General features: G+C 43.4%; 1 protein-coding gene across 1 annotated transcript in view; it reads right to left on the bottom strand.

Annotated features, from left to right (window-relative positions):
• Positions 1–9125, bottom strand: part of RASA1 (RAS p21 protein activator 1) — a 54772-nt gene extending 45647 nt beyond the window's left edge. Inside the window, exon 1 of the mRNA XM_031046197.2 lies at positions 8656–9125. Within this exon, the coding sequence (XP_030902057.2) occupies positions 8656–9110 (455 nt within the window). The 5' untranslated portion in view covers positions 9111–9125. The remainder of the gene's footprint in view (positions 1–8655) is intronic.
• Positions 9126–12781: the final 3656 nt, after the last annotated feature.

Here is a 12781-nt window from a genome sequence, read left to right as displayed (position 1 = left end):
CTTGTTCCTTGGGAAAAAAGACCAGCCACCTCCTGGCTCCATCCTCCTTTCACGTAGTTGTAGAGAGCAATAAGGTCCCCCAGAGCTTTCTCTTCTCCAAACTAAACCCCCGGCTCCCCCTCAGCCATCCCTCATCACACCTGTGCTGCAGGTCCTTCACCAGCTCCACTGCCCTTCTCTGGACCCACTCCAGCAACCCAGTGTCTCTCATGTAGTGAGGGGCCCAGAACTGAACGCAAGAGTAGAGATGCAGCCTCATCAGTGTTGCACATACCCATGCAAGCCTAATGAAGAATAACTGTGCTTTTCTTGTTCAGCTGTTCCAAAATCCCTTAGAAATAGCAAATGAAAAACTGAACCATGCCACACTTCAAGGCTAGGAACCAGGCAATTAATTACCACAGGCATGCCTTGGTATACAATCTGATAACTGTGATTTACAAACACCTCCAAAAGCAGCCACTAAAACATTTTCAGCAGTGTTTACATCAACTCTGGGCTAGAACAAAAGAGATCAACGAACAACCCTGGTACATCTTGGCAAAAAGACTATGCAAAGATGAAAGAACAAGATAAACATACAGCCAAAAAGCAATACACTTAAGTAACTTCACTAATGAAGAAAGGTTCTATGTTTCAACTGCTGTAACAATGCTATAGGCTTTAATAAACAGAGGTGAGACAACAGCATAATATCCAACACAGCCAAAAGATTTCTTCCAATCCTACCTGATACATATTTATTGACAAGAATGATTGCCTATCTCACTTTTGCAAAGTCACAAATAAGCAGGTGAAATACAGCTAACCTGGCTAGAAAAACAGCTCTTGAAACAGCTTGCATTTTCTTACTGAAGGATCAGCTTAGGAAGTGAATTCTGGAACACATTAAAGCTTTCAGCAAGAAACTTCCCATTTCCACATGCTTCCTACTTGTGCCCTTAGGTCAAAACCACACCTTTTTCTGTTTGAACTAAGAGTAACTACTACAGAAACAATGTTAGTACTGCTACACAAACTAGCAGATACTCTGTGGCAACAATCAATGAATTTCTGAGACCATGGTTCTTGTCTGCTATTCGACTCATGAAATGTACCACAGGCTCCTTCACCCTCCTCCTCCTTTCAACCCACCACCTCTAACCAAGCACAGGTCTTTGTGCTGTGCTCCACTCTCAGCTCCTATCACAACCTGGAATGTCTCTTCAGAGAGGAACATCACACCCATGTATAGGTAACTGCTTCTATAATGAGGAATCCGACACTTGTAAACTAGGTATCAAAGACAGGGATAGTGCCTGAATTAACAGATGTCCAACACTTCCCACATGCAAAATGAATATTAGGGAATATAACCTAGAAAGTGCAATCCATACAAGAAATCCAACAGTGTGACATAAAAGAATTGTGTGTACAACTAAGAAAAGGAAAAAACAAAACAAAACCTGTTATAGATTTGAATACAGAACGAGAAGATTAATATTAGAGACTTGATAAAATTTTGCTTTTTAGAATAAGGACATTTCTCTAATAATTACTGCCAAAGAGTGCAAATAAACAATAAAAAAAAAAACAAACAACAAAAAACCTCTCACCAATGCTTAGACAGGACAAAATCATGGAATCAGACTGGTTTGGGGTGGAAGAGACTTGAAGTTCATCCAGTTCCAGCCCCCTGCATCATCAGCAAGTCTGCTGATGACACCAAATTGGGTGGTGAGGTGGACACTTCAGAAGGCAGAGCCATCTTGCAGAGACCTGGGCAGCTGGAAGGGCAGGCTGATAACGCTATGGAGTTTAACCCAGCCAAGTGCAAGGTCCTGCTCCTGGGATGACACAGTCAAAGAGCCCTGTCCAGACTAGGATCTGTGGGGTTCAGAGCAACCTGGCTGCCAGGGACCTGGGCATCCTAGTGGACAATTAAATGAACACAAGTCAGCAGTGTGCTGCTGCAGCAAGGAAGGCAACTTGGATAATTGGGCTGCATCCAGAGGGTCATTGCCAGAAGAGATAGAGAAGTGATCATCCATCCCACTCTACCCAGCTGCCACACTGCACATGAAGTACTGCACCTGGTTCTCATCCCCATGATACAAGAAAAATGCAGACAGACTGGAGAGGGTGCATAGGAGAGTCAGGAGATAATAAAAGGGCTGGAGAACCTGCCCTATGAGGAAGGGACATGGAGTTAGGTCTCTTTTCCCTGGCAAAAAGAAGGCTCAGAGGGACCTCACCATAGTACTTCTTGTTCTACAGTGAGAATAGTCATTCATTCACTGCAACAACCTTCCCAGGGAGGATGGAAAGCCTCACTGGAGGTTCTCAAGATGCAGCTAGACAGGGTGCTAGATAATACCAGTTGTGTTTCCTTTCCCAACATCTTTCAAGGTCCCTCCAAATCTGGGTTGTTTTACAGTTCTTTAACTAGTATAATTCCAACCACAACAAAAGCATATACTTGCAAACAACTCTCTCCCCCCCCCCCCCCTCCTTCCAACAATTAGGGCTTGAGGATGAACAACTATTACTATTTAACAAAAAAAGAAATCCTTATAAGAAGAACTCATTTAGTGTGAGGCTGGCTTGAGAAGCAGGTGAAAAGACTGAAATTTTAAGATTAAAATTACTGTTTCAGAGCCTGATCACCACAATGATCAGTCTGCTAGCTTACCAGAACTTTTCTGTACCAGTATTAGAACTGAGTATCCTGAAGACCTTGATAATTCATTCCTGAAATATGACTGGAGCTTTCAAGTTAATATAGCAACACTGATTTTTATACTGTAATTTGTATACATTAATACTTGCAATAAAATCATACCTTAGAAGGAGAAGGTAGATATTTCAAGCAAATCACACATCGTGTTTCAGCCACTTCTCTCCATTTTGTATTGTCTGTGCACTTGCTAAGGCTGTACTCTATCCCAGTATCCAGGCCATCCATCAAACTGTTAAATAGTGCTGGCCTCTGTGTACACCCTGGGTGTCCACCTGGATTTTGTACTGCTGATCACCACCCTCTGGGACCAACTTCAATCCACCTCATTGTTCATTTGTCTAACCTGTACACTGGCAGCTTGTCTACAGGCAGTCTATTGGACATGGTGTCAAAAGCTTTACTGAAGTGGAGGTAAACTCTCCCCTCTTTCTTCCTGAGCCAGTGACCTCACTGTAGAAGGCTGTTACATTGGTTAAGCATGTCTGTCTCCTTATAAATCCATGCTGACTACTCATCACTACCTTCCACACAAAACAGACTTGTGTAAGAACAGAAGTGTTTTTCTGCTCCAGCACAACAGAGCAGATATTTTACATAAAACCAAAAAAATACTAAAGACTGCCTGTGGCCTTTATATTGTATTTAAAAGTATATAAAACAGTATGAGTATATAAAACTTGCCAAGCACTAGTTAAGATTTTACTGGTGCTGACCATATTCTGGAGGGACACATCATCATTTCACTGTAACACTTCTATGAAGCACAAAGATAATGATATAGGAGATGCATTTCCCTCTCTTCTACTGTGCCTACAAGTAAGACAAATACCAAGGTGGGTTTTCTTGTTTGTTTTGCTAAAGAAAGATGTGTGAGAAACTGGAAAACTACCACAAAAATTCCTAAGAATTTACAGCTGAACCAACAGATGGGGTCCTACACTGAAGAGACCCATGATCCCCAGAAAAATCTGTGTTCTTCCCCCTCTGCAGCCACAAAACATTAAGACGATAAATGGTGAAGAAATAGGACACAATATTATGCTTCTCAATAGGACAGACCAGTAGATGAAGTGCCTAAGTCCTACAGTGAAGTTCTGCAAGTCAATATACGACACAAAGCAAAAACTAGATGGAAGTGCAGGTCAAGAGACTATTCACTGTTTAGACAAAATGACAATATCTGATGTTAACTTGAAATACTGACTAAATTACTGAAAAATCATCCTCAAACTTTTTCTGGCATCAAATACTGTTCCACTTCCAGTTTTCTTTATCTGCAGTGTTCATTTATGTATGTGTCTAACATACTCAGTTTACTTACTGCTTCACTTCCTATATATGGTTAGGTATGATTCTGCTCTGCTGCTTTTAACCATCCATTTTAAGACAGCACTTCTCACATCACACATTCAGCCAGACCTAAAACCAGATTTATATTCAGGTCTATTTTGTAAATGGCTAAATCAATATGCTGACCATCAACTTTAGAAAAGTAAGGTGTTTCCCTTCCGTGAAGAATAGGAATAAAGAAATTACCTAAAAAAGAAAAGTTGATCTGCCAACCACATTAATTGTTAAAGAGAAAAGAAACCTCATACATTAAATCAAGTTACATCATACTGCATTTTTTGTTTATACACTACCTAACTGAATATGCCAATATTACCTCCCCTCAGCTTTCAGTGCAACAGATTCATTCACTGGTATGGAAAAGGTCCTTTAGCCATTATTCAGGAAAAAAAAAAAAGCAAACGTCCTTTTCATGAGTTACTAGAATAAACTAACAATGCAAAACTCTGGACTTGCCACCTTTGACACTTACGTGAAGAAACTAGAACTTCACACTATGTTCAGGTTGATCTAGTTTAATGCAATCCATGCTGATTTAATGTTTATCCATTTCTACCTTCAGCTCTTTTTCTCACCATTGTGTTGCCTCAACAGGCACTAAGGGCTGTAAGAACACATCTCCTTTGGGTAATATTTGTTTTAACCAGACAGCCTATTTCATTTTGTATGGTTGATAGCTTTCAACTTCAACTGATACCCATTTCAAGCTGATAACCACTGTTCATAAAGCACCATACGAATATGCTAGTGTTGCTGAAATATACTGGATCTGCTTCTGCCACATGAATGCACACTAATATCTAAAATAAATGTGTTAGCTAAGATTTTTCATCAAATACATAAATAACAACAATTCCACATACCACTGTTTTACCACCAAATTAAACAGCATTCATTATTAAATCCAAAGGCATTCACGCCATTTCAGCCGCTGTCAGTGAGTTTTGCAAATGGGGTAGAAAGCACAGGGGGTAAAAAATCGACCAAAACAAACACAGAGTTGATCACTTATCCCCTAACATCCTGTGCCTCCCACCTAGCATTAAGCTAGGGCATCAACACACTGCTGCTGTGCTCCAGAAAAATGAAACCCCACACATGCACTGAACAGACAAGCCTTCAGTCAGTTTCACACCGGATCAAAGAAGATAAATATCAACCCTGCTTGGCGATTTTGCATTTGTGAACAAAGAGAACCTACTGCATACCATCTCCTCCCACTGCCAGAAAATTAAAGAAAACACATTTAGAGAAGGCAGACTCCCCTTTTCCTTAGGTACATGGAAAAGAGAAGAGGAAATTGATAATATTAGGTGCTTGCTAGCAAAGACGAACACATCCTGACTACTCTGAACAAACTATATTTACATCATCCTGATGGGAAGTGCAGAACTTGCATCTGCTTCACTTCCCATCACTTCAGGTTAGTTACTGTGAAAGCCAGAATGTTGACTATACAGTATTAAAAAATTTATTCATGTTTAGAGAAAATGTTTGTAGCACCTTCATGGCCTAACACCTGCAAACTGGGAACTCACTCACATTTTGTTTGGTTTGTGTTTGTTGGTTTTTCAAATTCACAAAACAAGTTAGGAGATGAAAAACTGATAAAAGTTGTGTCTAAGTTTGTGCCAAAAATTTCAGTGTATTTTATACTTATCCAAGATTGGAGTATGAACACCAGCAGCATTTACCAGGTATTCTTGTTTGGAGTCAGTAACCAAACGTTCTGTAAATCCTGGAATGCATATCCATGGGAAGGCAAAGAAGCCTAGTGAGTTATCAGTGTTATGAAAGAAATAATGCCTTTTCATTCTTCAACACAGTAGCAATTTTGTATCACAAAGCAAGGCCAGGAGTTGAAAAGCACTCTCAGTTTTCTGATGTACACATTATATTGTCAGGAATTAAGACATAGAAACAAAACCTTTTGACAGACTTGTGGAATTATCCATCAAGCCAACCCTGCATGCTTCCTATAAAAACTGAATGAATTAGGAGGAAGTGGGAAAGGGTGGAGCTGGCAGTCATATTCAAACAAATGGAACTGCAGTTTTGTAATCACATTCAACTGGAGAAATTGAATCCAAGTTTAAATCACAATATCAACTACTGCTTTTAAAGACTTACATTGGGCTTTTCCTTATGTAAGATGATAGATAATATTGATCTTTGTTTCTGGTAACAAATCAAGAGTTCAACTCAGTAGAAGCAGATGGTATGACTACAAAGAAAGGGCACTTCCAAAATAAAACAGCAGGAAAGAATACAATTTACTACCAACATATGGCAAATTTAAATGACTTCACTGAGAACAGTAAAACCTGATGCTGTATAAATTAATTAAGGAATGAATGAAAGGGAAAAAGGCTTCTAATTATTTTAGTCAGCCAACTTCAGTTTTTGTTATAGAAACACCACATAAAAATTACACAGAAAATTACAAAGAAAAATGTTAAGTATATGGAGTTACAAACTTCTGATTTTTTTTATTATTAAATGTATTTTATTTCTTGGATGTTTCTGTACTAAAGGTTCCTCAAGAGAAAATCATTTAACTATAGAGCTACATCTTTGGTCCAGCAAAAATTACAATGTCCCTTTGTCTGAATAAGGTAAGTAGCCTTGCAAATCAAAATAAAATCAGGGCCTCTCCAGTCTTCCCCTAGCATGCACTCCCTCTCAGAAATCCAACAACCTCTTTTACTGAAAGCTCACTATCATGCTTGCACATGACTTAGAAGACAATATCCTGACTGCAAAATCCACTCAGAATTTTAGATGTGGTAACAATCACTTTAATATCAAGCAGGTGACTATTCACAAATAATTACCCCACTTCCTAAAAGCATTTCAAAAACCTTGCTTTTTGGCTTTTGCTTCAGTTCTTTGAGGAACTTAGCTGGGTTTAACAGAAGAAGCAGTGTGACCTTTCAGAGAGAAAACCAGACAAGCAGAATTGTGTATCTCGCTGCCTTGGCACATCCTAATGAAGAAGTAACTTTGTTTTTATGTACTTCTATTTCCCTCCTGATCCTTTGTCAAACCTGCCTAATCCTATTGCTAGCTCATTACAAGATTCTACAAGTTTAAGACTATTCAAACACTGTCTTCACAAAACAAGGCCTTAATGTTTACAAACTTCCACAAGAAGTCCAGAAATTAAAAGAATAAAGGACTACTAAGAAGGCTGTCAGAGTTTGAGAGATTAAGCTAAAAGAAATACTGTAATGTTACATGTTATGTTCTCCTTACTACAGCAACGGCTCCTGAAATCCTGAAAGGATGTTAAACAGTGCAGAGGTTAATACTCTGCCAGTGAGAGAATGCAAAAACTAAAAAAACACAACCCAAATTCAGATGGCTTTTCAGACTAACTTTGTAACCAGTAACTTGGATACATTCTGCCACCCTGGATCTCAAAACCCAGAATTATCAACTATACTCACTGTAACTTCGGGAACAATAGATGTCTAGATACTGATGAAAGCAATTAAAGCCTTTCAAGCAGTTTCACTTTGAGGAGAACATGGTACCTGCTCCAGAGCTACCTCCTGCTCTAACAGAAGCCTTGCAAGCACTCTGCTTGAAACATAGACCTTCTAGTTAAATTCAAAGATGGTGTTTAGGTATTTACTAATTGCATTAATCCTACATAACATTATCTGACCTTACATTTCAATATAAACACAAAACTAACCTGCCCCTTCTGCAGGATTTTTTGTATTACCAGCACTGCAGGAATATCCTAAGTGCAGGTTTACAGCGTTGGGTGTTGTTTTTTCCAGCTACCTCATCTCTCCAAACATAACCAATGTAAAAATAACTTTATTCTAAATGGGTTGAGCGGCAGAACAGTTAAGACGTTATTTATGAAAAAAAGTATTTCTGCTGATGCTTTGGAATACAGGATTAGTTTTAATTCACTTTAAATCCATGATTCAAGACTGCCTGTATTCAAGAAAAAAAAAAGACCAAGCACGTGTGCATATTTGTATGTGGAATGGAAATGCCAAGTGTTACTTTAAAAAAAAACAACAAAGTAATAGAAGATGATGACACGGTATATGAGTTATTTTATACCTTGGATAGTACTTTTGTGCGCTTTTATTTCAAAAAAAGAGAGATTTACGGCTCTTCTGAGAAAGACCAGGGCGCTACCAGAGGCTGGAAAAATCTCCCCAACAGGTAGTTAAACCACAACCGGTATAGCTCACTCTTACTGGCAGCCTGCTATGAAAACTTGCAGAACCCAAACCCGGCTACACGGCAGCGCCTGTTACTCCCAGCGCTGACCACGGCCGCTCCACCTCCGGGAGCAGGGGAGCCCCACGCCGCCGCGCTCGCCCTTCCCCTGTGCAATGGGGCGGCGGGACTCCGATCCCCGAGCACCCCAGCGGCGGGGGCAGCCTTCCTGCTGGAGAGGAACCGGTGGAAGGGGTGGCCAAACTTCTGCAGGAGTTCCAAGAGAACGAGACACACGCTTCCCGCCTGGAAGGCCCCGCTGCTCAGAGGCCGGGATGGGGTTCAGGGGAGTGGGGGGCCAGGAACGAGACAGGCCGAGGGGAGGAGGGACGGCTACTCACTGGTTGGTGGGGGGCGCGTTGAGCGGGATAGCCACCTCCTCCTCTTCGTACTCCGGCCCGTCCAGAGAGTCGCCTTCGTCCACAGTCCCCAGGCCCCCCGCTAAGGGTGGCGGCGGTGGCGGCGGCGGCAACGGAGGGAAAGTGGCGGTGCCGGGATCTGCCACCCGGGCCGCCTCCACTGCCTGCCCCGGACCGCCCGCCTGAGCGGCAGGCCCTGTGCCCAGATCCAGGATCCCCAGTACCGAGCACAAAGCCGGGCCACCCGGGGGGCCGGCTCCAGGGCTGCCGCCGCCATCATCATCACCACCACCGGGGCCGGGAGGGAAGGGGCCCTGCGGCCCCGGCCCCTTGCCCCGGCACACGGCCGGGTAATGTCCCGGCTCCGCGGCAGCTCCCACAGTCCCGACTGAGGTAACCGAGCCGCCCTCCTCACCCCCGGCCTCGGCCGCCATCATGTTGAGCCTCGCCCCCCCCTCCGACCCCCCTCCACCGGCCGCCGCACGCCGGAGAGGTGGCGACAAAGGGGCCCCGGCTCCCACCCCCCGCCCCGCCCTGGCGGGGAGCGGAGCCGGGACGAGGGCAAAACTTCCCCGGAGGAGACGGGCCACAAACAATACCCGGCTGGGTGGGGGCGCGGCAGCTCCGCAGGGCCCCGGAGCGGCTGCCGGGGAGCGGCTCCCGCGGCCCCACGCACCCTCCCCACCACCCGGCCGCGGAGCCAGCGAGAGATCACCAACACAGCGCGCCTGCGCAACGCGAACCCCGGCACGCCTGCGCGGGAGAGCGGGATGGGGATCTGCTCCCGCAGGAGTCGGCCTAAGGGGAAGCTTCCGCCCGGCGCTGGGACGACAGCAGTAAGGGACGTGGAGCTGTCGGAATGAGCCCGGAGGAAGCCAGTGAGATGCTGCGAGGGCTGGAGCAGCTCTGCTTTTGGTGACAGGCTGAGAGAGCTGGGCTGGTTCAGCCTGGAGAAGGCTTCTTAAGGGGAGACCTTAGAGCAGCAGCCAGTGCCTAAAGGGGCTACAAGAAAGCTGGAGAGGGACTTTGGACAAGGGCCTGTAGGGACCGGACATGGGGAATGTCTTTAACCTGACAGAGGGGAGATTGAGATGAGCTGTTAGGCTGAAGTTCTCCCCTGTGAGGGTGCTGAGGCCCTGGCACAGGTTGCCCAGAGAAGCTGTGGCTGCCCCATCCTTGGCTGTATTCAAGGCCAGGGTGGGCGGGGTTTGGAGCAACCTGGCTTACTGGAAGGTGTCCCTGCCCGTGGCTGGGGATTGAAACTGAATGAGTTTTGAAGGTCCTTTCCAACCCAAAGCAGCCTGGGATAAAATAGGACCCTTCCCTTTGCTTTTTATTGCACAGACATGGTGTTCTGTCAGTAAGACTAAGAAGAGTATTCTGGCGTCTACACCATGCTTCTTACTTTGTAAGAGTTGGGACTCCATTGCTGCTTAAACCTGTGTTCTTCACACTCGCAAGCCTATCTTCATCATTAATAATTGTGCTAATTTAAGTGGGTTACTTGACACATCAGCTTCACCTCACCCATAACTTCCTCTGTGTTCAACAAAACATCGTGTGACATTACCAGGCAACAGAACATGTCGGTATCTTAGGACTTATTTTTTTTTATTCCACTCCCACCCCCCACTGTTAAAAGAGCTGACAAATAGCGGCACGTTGACACTTGCATGTCTCGAGTGTTCTCAGAAGGCATCTAAACATTCAGGTTTTCAAAGCTTTGCTTTACCCAAAAGTATTAAATGAATTTTTCCTGAGGCCACTAAAACAAACTACTGCTCCCACTTTCACAGCTCCCCAGCCAACCTCTTTTTATCTCCTGAAATTAAGTTTTCATATCTTGCCTTCTAAAGGCAAAATCTGCTTCTAGTTACACCACTAAGATCTGTGGAATTATGCTGGGTTTGTGCCCAGTGTGAGTGAAAGAAGAGGCTGGCTCCACCAGCCCTATTTTCACAGCATTTTCGCATGTTCATCTGCAGCTGTTTGTCTGTTTAAGACTTTGCAGTTTCAACAGCGATCTCTTAAAACTGATTTTGCATTACCACTTTTCATTGTTACAAATGTAATGTCAAACAATGCTCTATCCTGCTGCTTCTGCGGGTTTCTCTTTGCTGCTGTTTGCTTTCCCTCACAGATGTTTAAACAAAATTATTTTAACACAGCCTTATAGCTGTTTTGGTAGTGATATGCCCAAATATAGAAATGTAGTGTAAATATGTATAAGAGTCCCTTGATGAGGCTGTCTTTTCTTAGTGCCTACCAGGGCAGTAGCATGTGTATGGGCACACAGTGTGTATGAAGGCTAAAGCTATGCTAAGGATTTCATAGAATCACCTGGGTTGGAAAGGACCTTTAAGATCAGCAACCTTTCCCCCAGCATTGCCAAGACCACCATTAAACCGTGTTACTGAGGGCCTCATCTACACAGTTTGTGAACACTTCTAGGAACAGTGAGTCTACCACTGCCCTGGGCAGCCTGTTCCGATGCCTGACTAATGTTTCACTGTGAAGAAACTTTTCCTAATCTCAGCTCTAAACCTCCTGTAGTGCAGCTTGAGGCTGTTACCTCTTGAGTGGGGCAGTGTGGCTACAGCAGTCCTTCAGTAGGCACTTTTAAATTTGTCAAGGATTCCGCAGAAAGAGGGCTTCTAGTGAGATCAGATAACCTGCTGTACCTCTGCGCCTGACATTTTCTCTTCACTTTGCAGGCAAATTGCCTGGATCGCTCTGTGCTGCAGGTAAGACAAATCATCCTGCATTTCCTCCTTCTTAAATTGACTCCAGTTACCCAAGCCTTCATGGGACTTTATTTACATGAGTGTATTTGGGTGAAGGAACAAATACATTTTTTCTGGATACTTCTCTTTTTCTGAAATCCCCAGTGTAAGTGATGCTAGGCTAGTTAGTCTTTCATTCCTGCTGTATGCATGCCGTCAGTCTAGATTCTCTGGAAAGCCTATTTGCATGTTCCACAAAGTCAGTTTGCAGGACAGTGAATCTGGGATTATACATGATTTCTTCTCTGCCAGCTGTTGGGTGTGATGTCTCTTACACTTGGACTCGAACTGAAATGTCAGAGCATAGGTAGATTACAATTTTTCTGACCTAATTTAAAGACCAATCTGTAGAAAGACCAAAACTGAGTCTGACAGGTAGAAGTACATTGTTGCATGTATGTTAATGCTGCCAATAAAACTACCTGTTCATTTGTTCATTTGTGGTAAATAAAATCCTTATCTCAGGATTCTGTCCATAGAAGACTTACAGCATGTGCTGTTCATGTAAATAAAACTAAGTGGTCCCAGGCACTTGAATAACTGTTGTCTGCGGAGCCCAGGGTGTAATAACCTTTTCTGCTCTTCCTGTGAGCATATAACAGGCTGACAGTCAGTGTACCAGTTGGCTTGAGACCCCCTGCATACTCATAGGGAAGCTTCATCCACTAGAGTGGAGTACATGCAGCCATAATTGCCATTATTTTATTGATAGTGACAGCTGTCCTTCACACATCGAAGAGTTTGGGATCCAAACCTAACTCTTCCAGTGTAGTTGCAGGTGAATTTCAGTGGCATTGAGGCCTTTTAACAACACTCTTATATCAGAGACCCTTTTTATATAGGATACATGTGCTGTACCACTCATAACGCTGTTGGGATTGGTCTAATTGTATGTACAGTAATGATGGCAGTAGTGAGATGTTCCAGACAGTGGTTAAGAGCTCAAGTTTTCAGGCTGGGTTTGTCACTGATTTGCATGGCCTTGGGCAAGTCATTTGAACAAGGTTACACTTTCTCCATCAGTAAAGTAAGAAGCTATTTCACAGATGTGTCAGAGGATTAATTGGGTTTTTTACCACATTTGGAAGCTGTTAAACATAATGCTTATTAGAATGAAAAGCCACCTGAAGTGAATGATGCAGTATTTCAGTCATTTACAGAGAAAGCATTACTTGGACCATGGATACAAACACAGTTGTATCCTTCACTTTCACTCCTTATTTCAGCACAAAACTTCTTCTCGTCTCCTCCTTTTCTACTTTTCTCCTCTCTTCCTTTCATCCTATCCTCCTCTCCTCTCTGTGCAGTTTATTTCCACTTTTCCA

The sequence above is a fragment of the Melopsittacus undulatus genome, chromosome Z, assembly GCF_012275295.1.
Source record: "Melopsittacus undulatus isolate bMelUnd1 chromosome Z, bMelUnd1.mat.Z, whole genome shotgun sequence".
Taxonomy (NCBI): domain Eukaryota; kingdom Metazoa; phylum Chordata; class Aves; order Psittaciformes; family Psittaculidae; genus Melopsittacus; species Melopsittacus undulatus.
This window is presented reverse-complemented; position numbering and strand designations above follow the sequence as displayed.